Here is a 20,067-nt window from a genome sequence, read left to right on the forward strand (position 1 = left end):
TGGTCTGGAATGAGGGAGGGCACTGATAAGGGGTTGACAAGTATGCTACTATACATGACAACTTTACACTATACACTGCACTACTAAAAACTACACTACTAAACACTACACTATACACCACTACTATACCATACCTGTGAACCCATAAGGTTTACCCCGTAATATTGTACAGGGAAATAGTTTTCAGGTCCATACGGCGTATCACCGTTAAAATAGGGCAATTTTTTTTGTCTATTTGTGTTTTTCCCTTGTGATGGGACTTTGTAGGGTGAACGTTGAGATTTATAAGGGCACGGGGTGACCAATAAGGTCTGAATTGGTCTAATAAGGTAGGGCACTGATAAAGGGTTGACAGGTATGTGAGCGTGTGGGTGTGTGGGTGGGTGGGTGAGTGGGTGGGTGAGTGTGGGTGGGTGAGTGTGTGGGTGGGTGTGTGGGTGGGTGTGTGGGTGGGTGGGTGAGTGTGGGTGGGTGGGTGGGTGAGTGTGGGTGGGTGGGTGAGTGTGGGTGGGTGGGTGAGTAGGTGGGTGGGTGAGTAGGTGGGTGGGTGAGTAGGTGGGTGGGTGAGTAGGTGGGTGGGTTGGTGGGTGGGTGAGTGTGGGTGGGTGGGTGAGTGTGGGTGGGTGGGTGTTTGGGTGGGTGGGTCAGTGGGTGAGTGTGGGTGGGTGGGTGAGTGAGTGTGTGGGTGGGTGGGTGAGTGGGTGGGTGAGTGGGTGGGTGTGTGGGTGGGTGAGTGTGGGTGGGTGAGTGTGTGGGTGGGTGGGTGAGTGTGGGTGGGTGGGTGAGTGTGTGGGTGAGTGTGTGGGTGGGTGGGTGGGTGTGTGGGTGGGTGAGTGAGTGGGTGGGTGAGTGAGTGGGTGGGTGAGTGAGTGTGTGGGTGGGTGGGTGAGTGAGTGTGTATGAGTGAGGGGGTGGGTGAGTGTGTGGGTAGGTGGGTGGGTGAGTGTGGGTGGGTGGGTGAGTGTGGGTGGGTGGGTGAGTGTGTGGGTGAGTGAGTGTGTGAGTGCGTGGGTGGGTGGGTGAGTGCGTGGGTGGGTGGGTGAGTGCGTGGGTGGGTGGGTGAGTGCGTGGGTGGGTGGGTGAGTGTGTGGGTGGGTGGGTGTGTGTGTCATACCTGTCAACCCATACGGTTTACCCGTCTTCTTGTACAAGGAAATTGAGTTTTCAGGTCCACACGACGTACAGCCGTTTCAGTACGGGCAACAAATGTTTCGTCTGTGCTTCTTCCTTGTGGAGGGACTTTGTAAGATGAACTTTTAGAGTTTTAAGGGACACGGGTTGACCAAGAAGGTATGAGCTGGTCTGTAATAAGGTAGGGCACTAATAAGCGGTTGACAGGTATGAAATGATGATGAAGGCGTCATCACAAGAGACAACGTAGTAGAGTAACAACTGCAGTAGTGTTTCATATCCACGTCGTGGACGAGCTCCCATTGCGGAGGACTAAATCGAAACTTTACAAACAATTAAATGGGGAAGTAAGGCTACTGCGCCAGTCATTTTTGTCGACAAGTTGTTTACCACATGCAGTTCTACTGTACACCTACACTTGCGGCGAACATCGCGAATGTGACCTTGCCACGAGTTCGTGCGGTTAGAACGAGAAATGTAAGTATTTAGTAACACAGCAAACAAGTTGCTCAAGACAAACCGGAATACTACACACACGTATGGAAGCCCAGTGTACTGCTGCATGAAAAGGACCTTACAACAAATAAGTATAACCCGTAAAAACAAAGTTTTTCACTATAAATCCTTTATATGCGTGGCGGCTAGAGTCATCTCGTCCTTTGGCTTGAGATGGCTGCCACCTATGGGTCAGATGATTGCATTGCACCATTAAGCAATTGGTAATTAAATATAATATTTTTGTCCTAAAAAGTGTAAAATTTTGGGAAAATGTTTTCACAAACATTAATTGTCAGGCACAACGAGTCTGTGTGGAAAATGTCAGCTCGATTGGATCACGGGAAGTGGGTTAAAAAACGACCGAAAGATTTGCACGGTCCTAAGCAAGCAAGTGAACTTAATATAAAGGATTTAAAAATGGTTAGAACTAAGTTTATTGTGTATGATTTAAAAAAAACTACAGACGTGTCAGTATTAAATATGACACTTACAAATACACTGAAGATGTATGAATATATATGTGGAAGTGATTAACAGGTTGATTTATACGTTATGTAGTTTACGTTACAGATTGACATGCACATGGTAGTCCAGATGTCTTGTGACCCCAATTAATTAAGCCCTTAACATATTATTTACTTTGCTTATTAATTTTAGTTTTCACACCGTCATTGGTATGCAAAAATGTTAAGTTTTAGATAATTAAATGGGGTCTACAAGACATCTGAACCACCCTGTACAATTTTTTAAAGTGCCTCTAATGATTTAGCCACTGCTGAATGAGTTCACTTCTGGTACGTGTTCCGAAAAGAAGGGCTATTGCCCGAAACGTTGCCGATTATATTTGTTTTAATTGGCAAATGTGAGATTTTTGTTATCTATATAAAGATCTTAATCTGTATGTCTCAAAAAAAAACTCCAGGGTACTTTGCGACAAGGTATAAAGCTGAAATGTGGTGTTTAGGTAGCTTTTAGGACACAAACAACAGGAACATCTGAAAATCCGAGATTTTTCATTTTAAGGCCCCTCGAATCTCGATATTAAGTGCCCCATTAACATGTTAGTGCGTGTCATTCAGAAACCGTTCAAAATATGATCGTGTTTTTTTGTTTGCTAGAGCGTTAAACATCAAATAAAAAATAAAGAGAGAACCATTCTATCTTTTGATATTCGTATTCAAGCAGTTTTTAACGAAAAAATACGCATTTTATGTTCAAATCTGAATAATTCGCAAACGGTAAAATATAGGACCTTCCTCTCATAGAGTATTACGTTCATTAATTTGTGTTCTTTCTAATAAAACAAGGGAATATTTAAATTGAGCAGTTTATGAATCAAGTCAACTATTTTGTGTTTTTTTTTGTGGAAAAATACACGATTTTGGAGTAGTGTCTGATCGTCAATACAAATTGTAAGGAAAATCATGTCAGGTTAATTATTATATGTATTGAAAACTCTTGCTTGGTGAAGACAGGCTTTATGAACTAGTTTGTGATAAAGAGGCGAATAGGTGTAATATTTCACGTCAGTTTCGTTATATTACGATTCATATTCTTTGTGTGTGTGTAACCCTTTAAAATGTCTCGTTTTGGGGAAAATCCAGAGCTTCGGTTTTGGAAAACTTAAAGTTAATGAAAAACAGTACGGCAATGTGCCTCAACAAAGTTCGAATCGATGCGCATTTCCTCGTACGATACGGACCAGAGAAACACGGTAAACTCGTAGACAAAAGGTAACATTCTGACAAGGGCATAAGTAATATTTAAAAAAAGTTTTTAAAAACACGCTAGTAATGGCAGAACTCCACGACTCCAAGAAATGGCCCCGAAGCTTGCCATAACGTAAGGGACAGTGGCCAATTAGACCCAAGCCGAAACATAACATGTAAAAATTTTTTTAAAAATATATATTTTTATTTTTTATGATAGAATATAGTATTGTCATCAGTATGACATAAGTATACCAAGTTCGCAGTCTATAACACATTGGGAAGTGGTTAAAAATTTAGTTGCAAGATGTGAGGATACAACAACAGACAGAGTGTGTTAATAAAATCGTGTTATGATAAAGAAGCATTGCAGGGGGCTTGATGGGAGGCGTTTTGTTAGCACTTGAGGTGTGGTGTTTCTGCCATCTGTCAAACCATGGCACCTGTGACCTATCAGCTACTTGACGTTTTCAATGTCACTGCCATCTCTTGGCCAACGGTGGTTGTTATTGTCCTTATTGAGTCAATAGTATTCATGATGTTGTTAAACACATTCCTGCGGAGGGAGCTGGTAGGAACGTTGGGTTGCTCGGTCAGTGGCCAGGGTCAACGGCGGCGTGGTGTATTCCGCCGGCGTGAGTAGGTTAAACGTTGAGTTTTATAAGGGCACCACGGGGTGACCAGCCCCTCCCCACCCAGCCCCACCCCTCCCACCCCCCACCCAGCCCCACCCCTCCCACCCCCCACCCAGCCCCTCCTCACCCTCCCCTCCCCACCCAGCCCCTCCCTCCCCACCCAGCCCTTCCCTGCACGACGGACACAATAATCCCCTGTGGGCTGGTGTATCCAGGAGGTTCCTACTAGTATTAATGAAATCTATCGGGTACGAATGCTGCTGATGAGGGTCATATGATGATGCTACTGCTAATGATGCTGCTACTGCTTGCTGATGCCCATGACGCTCCTACTGATGACGCTGACGCCAACGATGCTGTTTGCTGCTGCTGATGCTGTTAGTGATCATGCTCATGATGTTGCTACTGATGCTGTTGATGATCATGCTCATGATGCTGCTGATGCTGCTGATGATCATGCTGATGATGTTGCTGCTGATGCTGATGATCATGCTCATAATGTTGCTGCTGATGATGTTAATGATCATGCTCATGATGTTGCTGCTGATGTTAATGATCATGCTGCTGATGATGTTAATGATCATGCTGATGATGTTGCTGCTGATGATGTTAATGAACATGCTGATGATGTTGCTGCTGATGATGTTAATGATCATGCTGATGATGTTGCTGCTGCTGATGATGTTAATGATCATGTTCATGATGTTGCTGCTGATGCTGTTGATGATTATGCTCATGATGTTGCTGCTGATGATGTTGATGATCATGCTGATGATGTTAATGATCATGCTGATGTTGCTGCTGATGATGTTGATGATCATGCTCATGATGTTGCTGCTGATGATGTTGATGATCATGCTGATGATGTTGCTGCTGATGCTGTTAATGATCATGCTGATGATGTTGCTGCTGATGCTGTTAATGATCATGCTGATGATGTTGCTGCTGATGATGTTAATGATCATGCTGATGATGTTAATGATCATGCTGATGATGTTGCTGCTGATGCTGTTGATGATGATAATGCTGTTGACAATGCTATTGCTGATTTAAAGCTTTCGTGACTGCAGGGATTCATATTCGTGGTTATTTCGGTGAAGTCACATAGAAGGGAAATAATAGAATAAAAAAATATATAGAACAATAAAATTATCACGTTTCGACTGCAACACAAGCAATCATAATCAGGTGTGAAATCCACAGCAAGAAAATGTGAAATCCACAGCAAGAAAATTTGTGGATTTCCCATCTGATGATGATTGCGTGTGTTGCAGTCGAAACGTCGTGATTAAAATATTATTTAATTATTTCCCTTCTACGTGACTTTACCGAAAGAACCAAGAACACGATGCTATTGCTGCTGACAAATATGATATCGTTGGTGTTGCCGTGACGCGATTTCCCGTAAATTGCGTCACAGCGTGACGCGGTTTCCCGTAAATTGCGTCACGGCGTGACGCGCCAGTCTCGCGGAGCGGGGCGGGGACCCTCGTGATTGGTTGAGGCAGGCGGCGGTTGGCGCCTCGACCAATAGCGACACGCGGCACGTTTGAGTGACGTACGCCCCGCCCCCCCAGTAACCCCGCCCCCTCAGTAACCCCGCCCCCTCAATATCCACGAGTGGGTTGACCGAGCGAGTTGTTGATCAGAGGTGGCAAGTTGCCGTTGTTGCTACTTGTAAAGCTGTGACTCTGTGTCTGGATTTGAAGCTTTCGTGACTTCACGAATCCATACTCTTTGGTTGTTTCGGTAAGGGCACGCAGTTAGAAAACTAAGCCAAAGCAGAAAATAATATATCACGACGTGTCGATCGCTTGTGTGGCGATCGGAACGTGATATTTTATTTTTGTTTTGTTTTAGTTTTCTACCTGCGTTTCTTTACCGAAATAACCAAAGGGTGAGGTGATCGAGCTAATTTTCTCGCCGTTCTTTTGAATCTCTTCCGTCGATCGGGCCTTTTGTGAGGTCTTGTAGTTTTTGCTCGGTGTTTTGGTTTGTTGAGGAAAGCAATAGCAGTATTGTCGTTTGAAAAATACGCCTGCGCCGAAATGACAACCGACACCCTGACCGCGTTATCCAAGAACAGCTTGCGTATCCGCCAGAACGGGTAAGAAGGTGGCTTCTTTGTTCGTGGGTTTCCTTTTGTTCGCTTTACCACGGCGTCCACTTTAAACGGGACGACGACGACGAAAACCTCGTGGTATTTGCTCTCTAAAATGGTGACCGCGTCTCTGTTGTTACAAACACCCCCCCCCTTCGCCTGCGTCGTTCTTGGGTGTCATCGTTAGGTGATGGTGAGGGCCGCTACCATGGTGGCTTTTTGAGAGAGACGGCAACTCACTCGCCTTGCTACAACACACAGAGTCGTAGTTTATATCCAGACCTTTGACGCCTGCTGTACGTTTAAATAATCTGCGTGTTGTTTTGTGTCTCTCGTCTCTGTCCCCGTCGGGTTTTTCTCCGGGTAATTTCGCTTCCGCATTTAAAATCGAGACACGCACGCGGTGGGTTTTTTTAATTTAAAAATAATTATTTGGCTGCTATACATGATAATATAAAGCCACTTTGCGAGTTGAAGCTATCGTTTTGTGATGGCCAGGTCTGCTTCTGAAGAAAAAAAGCTAAGGGACAGCGCTGGTAAAGTGAAATAATAAAAAAGTATTGGCAGATGTGGAGGAAAAACTAATTAATTGGCAGCTTTGCCACCTCAAACACCTTCCCGTGGGACGTTCACACGGCTCGCGTAGTTCGTGTGTATTGACAAAGTACGTCAATGTGTAATATATATTTTGTTTAATATACAATCCCGTACATGGCGTGAGAACGTGGCGAATTGTGACATCGTGGCGCAAAGATGGATGACGGGCGGGGTCGTTTGTGGGCCCTCCTCGCCAGCGCCTCTGCGTGGCGGAGACTGCGAAGTGAGGCGGCATTGGAACTTCCTCACTCATCGCTTTCACAATTGGGTCATAGGGCCCCACGGGCTCCGATCCACTGCTGGCTTGAGACGTCTTCCTGGCAACATCGCCCCCCTCCTTTCACGCCGTTGTGCGCTGTAGCATCCCAAATCTCGCGTCCGCACGCGAAATTGGTCCCAGTTGGGCGCTCCATCTCCGCGGGGCATGTTCCGTTCCGGTTTGGTGGACGGTGGTCGAAGAATGGCTTTGGAGGGAGAGAAAGAGAGGGATCAATGGATGGGGGAACGTGTGTCCTAGAGGACGTGGCAACGGAGATGGAGCGATACAATCGGCTCGCGTGCAGGCGCCCGGGTGTTTTTTGGTAGGTGTCGTGATGGGTGGCGACGGCTTTCAGTGATGTGACCTTCGGCCAGCGGTTGATTAGACGTCACTGATTGATTGGTGATGGGAATCAACTCGCTTGTTACAGGAGCCAGGTGCGTGACTGGCATACATATGGACTGTGGTACAACCCTTAGGGGTTTTATTTGTTATCAAGTCTCTTACAAAAGCACGGCTTGATAATGAAATGCCTACATATTGGATACTATTTACGGGATGAACAAGAGAAAACCTTAAAAAAAAACCGTCATGGGTATTTTCAGTTTTAATTACGTGTTATTTTCCTACCCTATGGGTTAAAGCCATGTCGAGCACGCAGTGTTGGGTTATTTTAAAACTCCATACCACACGGCAATGATACAATTGGGGTTTTTTTTTGTACAAGTTTCTCGGAAATGTAATGGCCGTGAATGTACAGCATCTAATACGTGTGTGAGTCATGGAAGCCACAGTGGATTAGACATGAACCGAAAGTTCCCCTTGAATGTTCCATTGTATAATAAAGCCACGGCTCTCTGTCCATTGTGCAATGCGTGTTTTTCACCCATAGGCGCTTCAAACTCAGTCGTGTTAGCGAGAGACGACGCTTCACTTGCGTGTACATATGGCACTTAAATTGTGTTTTTAGACTCGTGGCTTTATTGAACTCGTTGACAATCTCAAATATCTGGACGTTATCCTAGGCTCCAAAATAAATGTTCCATGCTCGCAAAAGAACATAATTGTAAGGGAAAAAAATGGGTCTATTGTATAAATTCATGAATTGTATTCCCCTCTGTCTCACGAGTGGATATTGTCCCTCCACGTATCGAAACGTGCGCGTGAGAGTATTTGGTTGCCCTACATTTCCACATGATGATAAGCCACTTTATTGAGCTAGCATTTGTGACAGCTATATAGGAGCTCAGTGGGCCTTACTTGGTTAAAATAAAAAATATATTTTTATCAACAGAACACACCACTGCGATCTTTAAACGTAAACCTGACTCCCCTTGGTACTCGGGAAATTGCGTAATTGGTCATCGTTCAACCTCAAACTACCAAAACAAATCGAAACTTTTCGTCTTTCGGCGCAGTCCCACATCACGTTGCCCAAGAAGCTCCTTGCCAGTTCCGCTTTAACATACCCAGAGTGATATTTAGCCACAGTGAAACATTTCGTTTTGGAACGACCTCGCTTTCATGGTTTTCGGCTTAACATTTCTCCCTTTCCTGGCTTTTTAAAATGTTTCCTTCATTTAAGATGTCCCTTGGCGCATACGGTCGGTGAATCCACTGCGTTATGTAATGTGTTTCTGTGTTGCCTGCCAGTGTTACTTGAATAGTACATGGCTTGAATCCCCCCCCCCCGAATGCGTTTCTACTCAGTATCTGCAATGCTAAAGATGTCTTCGCTGCTGTTTCTTTTCACCAAGGCCCTCCTCAGGATCAATCTTGCTGAGTGTTTCTTACCTGCGGAAACAAATTCAATACCTCTGACTAAAACATAAGAGGCGCATGTGTGTTGTCTGTGGTCACATTTGTAAATACATTACACATGTCTCATTGAGCCCGAGTGATAAATGGAAGGGCCCATGGTATTGGATGGTCCACTGCGAGCTGTAGGGAGGTAATCCTGTACAAGAGAACTTAGTGTTTACTTAAATTATTAAAACGTTGGTAACGGCCACAGGAGATGGAATTTCTGAGTAATTTATGAATAATTGCTGTTTGCCATGAAGTCACAGGACAGGGTGGCTCATTGCCACACCCAACCGTAATGTCGAGTGATTCACCATTCCATTACACTATGTTTGTGAAAATCTCAAATATTTGTTTTCATTTCCTTAAGCATTTTCGGTAACCCCCCTCCCTCCAAATATTTACATTTGAACTACGGTGCGTCATTTCCGCAAGATAGGTTTATTGTCACCGTACTGTACAACTGGTGGCCTGTGGCCAAATCTGTCTGGCAAAGTCTGTGTGGTTAGACTGCCGAGTGCGCCGAGATATATATATGACAGTGACAAAGGGCTTCATAGCTCATCGGATTCCTCCAGTCTAAATAAATATTTTGATATATTTAGAAATGTTGGATGATTGAACAAGAGAAAGAAATTAGAACAGGCGACACGAGATAGAATAGTGAGATGAAAGAGGAGTGGCACTGAGTCGTGCATACTAGTGGTCACATCCGCATCATGCAATCATGCGACCCACCACAATGCCAATTTTATTGTGGCCCATCAGAAAAAATTGAACGAAACCTGCTGCACATCTCGTACAATGTGCGCGCCTTTCTGTCTTTCCTGATGCAGGAATAATTTGAAAACATCCAAGAAAGATAAAAAGGTGAACGGGACCAACAAGAGCGAGGTCAAGGAGGACTTCATTGCTTTGAAGGATTCGAGAGACTTCAAGACGGAGCTGCGGAAGGTGGTGAAGAAACATAATAACAAGAAGCTCCTCCTAAAAAACTGTCCTGACATCCCATTCACGGTGTGCGGCCAAGAGGGAACCAACTACAGGTGAACACAGCGTAGCGGTGTCTTGGTGTGCATGTCGAGGACCATCAGTGGGGCTGATGAGACTGCATGAAGGGACGCTCTTTGGCAGAATCGAAATCAAGTGTGGACTCGGGTGTATGAGGTGTCCACTAAACCCTTTGAAGTTTGCGGTTCGTGCAGATTGACGGTGTAAACATGTAAACATGCTTTGTAAAGGTTACCATTGGTGCAAAATGATGGTTGATGCCACACTCCTGCATGATGTACATGCAAAGGCCTCCATCAATCCACTGCTGGATGAGGGCCTCCCCACACTATAGACGTCGTGGAATTTATTTTATTATCATACTTTGCCACACTGGTCGGTGTAGGCTGGTCACAATGACTGCATAGAAAACGACCTTGTTGGTTCTTAGTGCTTGAATTCTGGTAAGACAGAGCCATGAAAGATGCTGGAAAAACTTGGTTGATAATGTCATCTCAATTCACTTGCTCATTCTTCCATCCCCGAATGGACACGGCATAAAAGAGCTGCTTGATGTGTTTCCTACTCAGGAATATGACTTCGATGATGGGCGCCTGGAACAGCCTGTTTCTGGAAAAGGAGCAGGACATGACGGTGATCGGCTGCTTGGACAACGTGCCATCGTTGGCATTGGGTCTGCAGTGGGTCGTGCTGGTGACGGAGGACGGTGACGTGTACGGTTACGAGAATGAGTGCATGTGCAGGTTGGCGAGTAGTGTTTGGGACCTCTTCCTGGAGGGCCCTCGGTTCGGTGGGAAAATGTACGAGATGGACTTGAGTGACGTACCACAGGTGAGAACCATGAGGAGGCTGTACTGTAGTTATTATCTGGGCCAATGATTGATTTCCAGTTAACTTTGATCACTACACCCATCAAAAGGTTGCTTTGAATTGTCAATTCCATGATCACATTTCCCCAATTTGTAAGTTAAAGGCGTCCTATGTTAACCTAATGGTTTAATACAACTACAAGGTGTTTAAGCCAGGGTAATCTATTATGGAGGAAAAACAGGGTTTCCACCTTAATGATATAGCTTGTAAAAATGCTTTTGTATTTGCAATGATTCACTGTTATTACAACTTGTATTTGAAGTGTTTTATGTAAATGTGTGCTGTATACTCTGTTTTAACACAGGATTCTAAGGAGTTTGATAAAGCTTGCCAAGATTTGGGCATTCAATCAAGAGATCCTGAGGTTGAGAAATACATGAAAAGTTTAGAAAGTAAATTTGATGAAATGGAAGATTTCTTTGCGTCATTGTGAATCTGATTGAAACGACATTCTATGCTTCTGACTAACTAACCATCAGAAGATAGAGACGACAAAGCCATCGCATCTGTTTTCTGCCACCATTCAATACGCATAATTCCAGCCACCTCCAGATACAACTCGTGGAAACGTGTCGAAGTTAAAGCAAAGCCTGTCGACGTCGCTGCCTGTCAAAACAAACATTGCAACGTCGGCAAGCTGCAACACGACCTTGCATGGAAGAGACACCTGCATTTCACCCTTTTATAATCTCTTTATTCAGGATTGCGTTCGTCACGATGTGATACACTATTCCACACACAACATATCTGGCCATACTTTAAAGTCGGAGGAAAATGGGACGAAACTATCCATGGTCCACCTATACAGTCTTTCATGTGGATAATTTAAGTTTTTGCTCACGTTTGCACATTCTCCAGCTTACTGGGCGTTCTTGTAACTGCTGGTTGTAAAATATCTACTTGGCTCAATAGGCCTTACCATCTGTAATAAAGTCTGACTGATTGTCCTTAATATCTTTATATAGTTTTGAATATGCGATGCTCACATGCAGTGCTCAATCAGAATTAATGCACCTGTGGAAAAACACCTGTTTTGTCGCGCTAATTCTGGGGAGTTTTTTGGGGGTCTTCTCACCCTTGGGGTTTTAACCCGTTTTGATGTTTCTCTGACACATTATGGCCAATTGCCTTGTTTGACCTGTGGGCTGGTGGCCAGGTGCGCACGAAGTGGCTCGTGTGCTCAACAAAAGAAAAATGGATTAGCATTGTGACTGCTCACAGCGCGGGGCCAGAGGGTGATGGGCAATGGGGGGCCCATGCCCTTTGTTGGAGGAAATTGGTGAGTGGATATCACCCAGGGCAAGTGTTTACAGTGTTGATGGGCTGTCTTCTTTTGTTGCACTAACCAGAGGTAGACATTGAAGACCAGTGTCGCCGTGGTATTTTAACAGGATGCCACGCGTGCTGTCGCGATCTAAACTTTCACAAAATCGAGCAATTGTCCGCATTATACTCCGTTAGGGGAAAAATAATAATCGAATACTGACAGGTGCTTTGAGATTGGGGCTCTGTTAGAGGTAATTGAAGTAAAATATCTACGTTGGCTTTTCGTGACCAATAGCATTCACAACTGGGTTTTTTGGGTTGAGTCGTGTGTAAAAAAAAAGTGTCGTAAACCCTCGTCCACCCAAGACGGCCAATCCGTGAGTGTCAAGTGAACAAGCGTGATGCTTTTAACAAGTAATTTAATAAAAGTGCAGTGAAACACGTGATGCTCTTATTACACTTGGCAAATGAAACGTGTGCTGAAGCAGTAATGCGCTTGTCACGTGTGTTCACTTGACACTTAGTAATTGTCTGCCCGGTCGAGGAGTCTACGCCACGATTTTTATTTACGCTCTAACCCAAAAACCCAGTTGTCAAACGTAATGAAAGTTTTCATGAATGCATTTAGTGGATGCTTTTTTGTATACACGTTACATAGTCCATGTCAAGTGTTATGTGAATATTTTATCCATGTGTACAGGAAATGACTTCATTTTTTTTTGCAGATGAATAAATTTTGCAAAGATGTCGTGTGCAGGGGAATTTTCTGTTGAGCGTGAGAACTGGTGTTGATTCTAGATTTGAAGCTTTCGTGACTGCAAGGATTCATAGTCTTAGTTCTTTCGGTAAAGTCACGTAGGTAAAAAATGAAATTAAAATTAATAAAAATCACGACGTTTCGGAGGCAACACAAGCTTCCGTCTTCAGGTGAAACCGTCACGGCTAAATATCTGTACCTTATATAGATAATTTGCTTTGACGGTTTCACCTGAAGACGGAAGCTTGTGTTGCCTCCGAAACGTGATTTTTATTGTTTTCATTTTTTACCTACGTGACTTTACCGAAAGAACTAAGAGTATGAACTGGTGTTGACCATATTCTTGGTTCTTTCGGTAAAGTCACGTAGAAGTGAAATAATAAAATTCCAATCGGTAGCTGGGCATGGTTCACTGAACCCTTTTTGAAGTCTAAATGTGTTCCCCACCCCTCTTTATTTTGTAGCCTAAGTGCTGGGCATTTAAGAGGTTTTACGATAGAATCTGTACATCTTAATCCGTAAAAAAATATCTTTACAAATGGACACGAGCATAAACTTAAGAAAATGTAAAAGTGGATTTTTGAATCATAATGATATTTGAATATCGAACTTCTGAATATCTGTCGTGAAGCTTTTCATTTGACAAAATCGTCCTGTCTGCGTCATATCAGGGCATCGCTCTCTGCCTTGTGTTGGCGAACTGGACCCGGTAGATCTGTCGCCGAGATACACGTGTTCCCTTTATTCAGCAAGGTGAGAAACCCATCGAGCTGACTTCCAAGATCCTTGTCCACAGGAGGTGGGTTCAATCCCGACCCTGACAGCTGTATATTAGGAGTTTGTGTCTCCCGTGGTCGCGCGGATTTTCTTCTCAGTTTTCCCTCCACATTTATAAACATGAGTTTATAGTATTCGGCTGCTATAAATTTCCACGTGGTAAGCCACTGCGTTGAGATGTATCATTTGTGGCCAGGTCACTTATGAAAAAGCGATATAGATCAGTGGGCTTTGCCAGGTAAAATAAAAAAAAGTTTATAGACATTGGTGTAGTTTACCAATTCAAATTGAATCCAATGAAAGAAGGAGCGTATTGACAATTGTCCTCGTGGGAGTGTCGACTAAATATTTTAAATGTTTTAGCATTTCCTGCCCCAGGTTTACCCTCGTGATATGAGCGTCACATTCATTAGACAAGTACCCATTTGACAGCTTTGCAACCGTGTATGGAGAACGGCCAGTGGAAGCGGATATCGTAGAACTACCTCTGAAATCCATTTTGAGTGGCCTCTACACAATAGAGGGCAGCACTTTATGGTCAAAATATTTTATCATCAATACAAAAACATGATTGCACTCCTAACGTTTTGTATTTTAACGTTTATTACTTGCCCTTACTGGACATTGACAAACGGAGTTGTGGGAGCCAATGAACAAGGTGGGAGAGCCTCGTTTGCCTGCCTTGACAAGTTTCAGTCAGTGAAGTTGGCACGAACAGGATGTAATGAAGGCCTGCTGTGTTAGTGTGATATAAGTTCAATTCCAAAACAACATGACACAGCATTCAAACTTCCTGAACCCCCCTCCCCCCCATATTGTCAACTTGAGATGTTGCATATAGATTTATTTAATTCTAGATTTGCATTTTTCGTGACTGCAAGGATCTATACTCTTTGGTTCTTTCGGTAAAGTCACGTAGATGAAAATAAATAAATAACTAAATTAAATCATGACGTTTCGGAGGCAACACAAGCTTCCGTCATCAGGTGGAACAGCTACAGCAAAATTACTGTAGTGAATAAATGATGACGGAAGCTTGTGTTGCCTCCGAAACATGATTTAATTTAGTTATTTTATTTTTCATCTACATGACTTTACTCGAAAGAACCAAAGGGCATAGATTTATTTAATTCATAACCAAAACTCCCACACTCAACCAGATCTCGGACGCTTAGAGTTGAGCTTGGATAGTACTTGGATGAGTGACCACCACCGTACAAGTGTGGGCGTTGTGGGAAGCAGAGGGCACTGCAGCAACATCCACTCTATCCACTACCAAACACGCAGTGATCAGCATGGTGAAGTATGGTCAGATAACCCTCATTACCCGCGAGGCGTGGGGGTGGGGGCTTCTGCAGTGATAGAGTCGTTATAAATATTAAGTCCGGCAAATTGTTCTCGGGATAGGATTCGTATTTATGAACGTCTCCAGATTCCAAGTTGCTCAATGCTGCTCTCTTGTGGTTCGAATCTGCATGTGCAATAGCGGGGTCGTTCATTGTACGATTACAGTGCAGTATTACAAGGCCGGAATTATCATACATATTTGGGGGGACATCCCCCCCAATATTCAAATATGCTCAAAATGTCCCCAATGTATTGCTATAAAATAGATTTCTGTTTATATGATTGTGGTTTTGGTTGTACTTTAATAATCCCTAATCTCTGCCATTACATACAATGAAACAAGAAAAGGTAAAACAAGAAAAAACAGCAATGTAATACAATACACTATTAGAAATTATTGTTAAAAATAAATACAAATTCATTCCCATGTGTTAGTGAATTCTTTAATATTTTAGGCAGGAAATTCGTTTTCAAATTTAGATTTCTTTCTGGGGGGAGGGACCCCCAGACCCCCTGGAAGATTTGGTCCCCCCCCAATGTTGACTCCATGGCTACGGCCTTGCAGTATTATACACACGATTTGGTGATTTTGCTGCATTGGCAGTGACGGATTAAGCTGGTGCGGGGCCTGTAGAATATGTTATAAAGGGGCCCTGATTAAAATCACGTAAATATTAAAACACAACTTCTTAACTTGTAAAGTAAAGTAATTGTTTAACACGTAGGCTTTCGCAGCCAATATATACAAAAAAAACGCCTAAGCCCCCAACTTTATCTGTGATGAACGCTGCACTTTATGTTGTTTTCATGCAGGGGGCGCTGCAAACCTACGCGCCCCGTGCATGAACGACGGAGGCGCAGGGGCGTGTCGCCTCATCTCGATCCCGCAATCCAAAACAGGTGAAAGTCCGCATCGAACCGAACCCCCAGCAAGGCCCATCTACTTAATTACGAGAGAAAATTCACACGAAATGTCCTTTTCAATGAAGTCTTCCAGATGTAAAATGATATAAGCTTTTAATGAAGAAATACAATTATGTAATTCAAAACAATACAATTCAAAGATGTTTCATTTTAAAGCTTCATAACGTAGCATCCGGTGCTTGCGTGGTTAGATCGCGTAAATATATAAATGTGTCGTTAAAACCCGCCACCACCCGACACAGCCAACTAGGCAGGGTTGTCACGTAAACAGAACGTGGCCAATTCGTCACTAGTACAGCAACACCGGTGTGTTGGAGAGCCTAGCCACAACATTTACAATCTGAGTACGACGTTTCGCCAGTAATTACAACTATCAGGTGACAGCCATTTGCTATAGAGCGACACATCGCTAACCTTAAACACCCAGTTGTTCATAAAAGCTGAAGGCGGTATAGTACTATAGTAATAGAGCAAGTGCAGAATCACTGAACCGGAATTGATAGCTAGAAAGCATTTAGCGCGGGGCCTTTGAAAGTACGGGCCCTGTAGCATCTGTAGCTACTTTTGCTACGAGGATAATCCGGCACTGTGCATTGGCAGTAGTGCACAAAACACAACCACAACACAAATTCAACACAGTTGTGTATGCCACTGGCCTCAAAAGGAAACATAAGAGGCGACGTTTCGGGCAATGGCCCTCCTTCATAACAAATCAAATTGTAGTATTGTTAGAGCGTGTTTCCCCAGGACAGCCTCGCTGAGCCTCGTTACTTGAGAGACATTTCACTAAAATAGAATGTTTACTTGATAAATTCCAAGTGTGACCGCAATGTCCGTGTCTGACTTGTATCGATGATCTATTGCAATAAAATATTAAAACACATCTTGACTGCTTTCATTGTTGTTGTTGCAGTTACTGTGTGAACGGGCAGATGGGTCAATTGCAGAAATACTTGATCACAGTGAATGTAAAGATGCAGCACGGCAATGTTTTCCTGCCGGTCGAAGAGAGGCCATCTGATCGGTGGCTCTTAACTTCCCACTCAAGTCCAGATGGCACCTTCTGCGTTTGTGCTATCATCCCGGCATCTCACCCACATCCAGAAGAACACCGGTGGACAGAGTGGTAACAACGTGGACGTCCAGAATAGGCATTCTCATTCGGGTGCCCATAAAATATCGCAACCCTCCTGGCTTAGGGGTTGTCCATAAATGACGTCACGCACCTGGGGGGGGGGGTGGTCAGACATTTGTGACGATGTGTGACAAGGGGGGGGGGGTTTGAGAAATGGGACGTCACATCAAAATGCGCAACTTTAAATAAATATAGACAACACGTTCTACTTAATTAAAATACTTTTTGATAAACGTTTTCTCCTACAACATCAGAGTGCAGCGCCACATTAAATACGCACTACAATGACAATAGTTTAAAGCGATTTGAAGCATGTTTATTTTTTGGGGGGGAGGGGGCGCAGAGCTTTGTGACGTGATATTTGAGGGGGGGGGTCTGCCTTTTTCCGACGCCGCGTGACGAAGGGGGGGGGGTCTAAAATCGTCCAAAATCGCGTGACGTCATTTATGGACGGTCTCTTAGCCCCCAGGGGGGTCGAAAACTTTCAGCTCTAGGGTCGCACGCGGCTCTTTAATCGCCGCTTCGTGACGTTTATTTACCAACGACCACCGCCTCGCGTTCGCCACGTCCATTACGGACTCTTGAAATATCGAGGGAGTTTTTGTTGTTGTTATCGAATTCGAAAATAATGGCTCTTCTTGTTATGTTGGTCGCCGAAATCCTGGCCTAAGACATTCCTCGAAGACACTGGTGGTGTAACCAGTGCCGGATTAAGCTGGTGCGGGGCCTGCAGCAAATGTTATAAAGGGGCCCTAAATAAATAAATAAAATTCAAACACATATTTAACTTGCACAGTAAAGTAAGTGTATTTTTTTCATTTGCTATACAGCCAGATACTGCGACAAATCGCTAACCTTATACACCCAGTCGTTCATTAAAGTTGAAGGCAGTATAGTATTAAAGTAATAGAGCAAGCGCAGAATCACTGAACCGGAATTGATAGCTTGAAAGCATTTAGCGCGGGGCCCTTGAAAGTGCGGGGCCCGTAGCTACTACATATGTATCTACTTTTGCAACGAGGATAATCCGGCAGTGGTGGTGTAACCATCACCCGCAACAGAACGTCGGACAGGCCGATGCGCACATCTTCTTAATGAAAGGAAATTTCATGAAAAGCCACAGCAGTGCGACTTGTGACCATGCAACCAAAAACTTTGGGACATTTCGCGGTTGCTAGATGTTACCTACTTCGCCTGGTATGCAGGAGGGCTTGGGTTCGATCCCGACCCTGACGCCTGCTGCTGCTGTATATCTGGAGTTTGGGGCGTCGCTCTTCCTGTGGTCGCGTGGATTTTTCTCCGGGTCCTGATCAACATCATGCGTTTAGAGTAATTTGGCTGCTATAAATCTCTACGTGATGATAAGCCACTTCGTTATCATTTGTGGCCAGGTCGTTTCTGAAAGAAGAACTACATCGCTCAGTGGACCTTACCTGGTAAAATAAAAAAAATAGTTGTTTAGTTTATAGTTGTGATTAAGGAGGAATAGCAAAACTACACGAATTCTCTCCTGAAGCCCTCTCGTCGTGTCCAGCAGACCTCGACATTGGCATTTAGATGTTTGAACACATTTCTGCCAAGCGCACGGATAGAACAGGGCTGCACTGGAGGAAGCTCTAGAGAGGCGAGGAATCGTTGAACGCACCGATATTTTTCTCAACTTCGATGGCTTTTCGTGACAATCTCTCTCAAGTGTGATTTCTAAACGTCGATATCTTACCTTGTGTAGTATCGACGGTTCGATGTTAACGTGGCCACGTTATTGAGGGACGACTGCTGTGTGGTGTTGTCTTGGTGTGGTCTGGGACTGTTTTGGTGGCGTTCTTGCTGCCTTGCCCAATCTTCATAAAATCGGAATTATAAGATTAATTAATGTATTTATTACACTGGTCAACAAAAAAAAAAACATTTTTTTCTGGCCTGGACTTTTGCAGCTGTTTTAGACTAATTTAAGGGTGCTGATTCCAAATCTGATCTCAGATTTGCTCTATCACATCTCATTTTTATGCTATCGGCATACCCAATTTTCATTGATTTTACCCGAAATTAACTCTGTCACTTATGATTGCAAGTTGTTGCGAGTCAGTGACTGCTTTAGTGTTAAAATATGGTGCTGTATTTTTAGGATAGTGTGTTTATAATATCATTTTATGTAGATATCCACATTTATTTAATATTTTTCTTCTGCAGTTTTTATTGAAAATGCAATATTTGATATCTCAAAAACCTGATGTGATAGACAAAAACTGATGCCAAATTTGGAATCAGCACTCCAAAAATTACCTTATAAAACCGTTGGAATACCTTATGCCAGAAAAAGTGTGTTGACCAGTGTAATTAACTCTAGCCTCAAGAAGTCGGTTAAGAGTACAGTTAACAGTGGTGCACCAAACACCGTTAACGACACAACGCAACACATCCGTCAATAACACCGTGACCTTCAAATAAAAAGTACGTCATAGGCGACGTTTCGGGCGTTGCCTCTTTATTCACCACAAATGTGACGTGCTCTAAAGAAGAGTCATGCACCGAGACGTCGCCTGTCATTGTCTTCTTCTTTTAAGGCTGCGGTGTTCTTGACGTAATAGGCGACGTTTCGGGCGTTGCACCTTTATCACAAATTATCCTTATGGCGGTACCCCGGGGTGCTATGTGACCCCGCCATGAGGCTCAAATGTGACGTGCTCTGAAGAAGAGTCGTGTACCGAAACGCCGCTTTCATTGCCTTCTTCTTTTAAGGCTACGGTGTTCTCGACGATTGTGCTAAGTCGTCATACTTTATAATCCATATGTGTACGTTTGACCTGATGTGCATGTCTTGATTGATACTGGGAAGCAAGCTTGGGGTGCGTCTTATTTGCCGGTGTCTTATAATTCGGAGAATACGATATTATTGAACGTAATATTTGATGCTGCGATTGTCAAGTTAAAACTTTGCAAAACTGTGAACGGTGTCAGATAAAGCGCGAAGCAATGAATGTGGCTGTCGGCCGTTTGAATCTTAATTCTATTGTTAGAAGCGCAGACTCAGAGCCGCACTGCTCTCATTAACAATCCAACATAGACACCCACTTCTTCTTCATATGCGTACACGCGTATCTATATTTATATTCAGTTACAAGACTTACACTCGCAATGTAACACACCGCACTGAATTAATTCAGATTCAGATTATGTAACTCATTCGTATTGATATAATTTAGCCATACATAGACGCCAACTCATGTAACTCGTTTATGGAGAGTAA

The 20,067-nt window shown here is 43.7% G+C and overlaps 1 protein-coding gene across 1 annotated transcript; it reads left to right on the forward strand.

Moving 5' to 3' along the window:
• The first annotated feature begins 5,606 nt into the window (after nt 1-5,606).
• LOC144945913 (uncharacterized) lies at nt 5,607-12,625 on the forward strand. The gene is made up of 4 exons (XM_078874550.1): nt 5,607-6,080; nt 9,570-9,779; nt 10,314-10,575; nt 10,919-12,625. Exons 1-4 carry the CDS (start codon nt 6,022-6,024, stop codon nt 11,045-11,047), a joined length of 660 nt encoding a protein of 219 aa, XP_078730676.1. The 5' UTR covers nt 5,607-6,021; the 3' UTR covers nt 11,048-12,625.
• Nucleotides 12,626-20,067: the final 7,442 nt, after the last annotated feature.

This window comes from Lampetra fluviatilis, chromosome 39 (genome assembly GCF_964198595.1).
Source record: "Lampetra fluviatilis chromosome 39, kcLamFluv1.1, whole genome shotgun sequence".
NCBI classification, from domain to species: Eukaryota; Metazoa; Chordata; class Hyperoartia; order Petromyzontiformes; family Petromyzontidae; genus Lampetra; species Lampetra fluviatilis.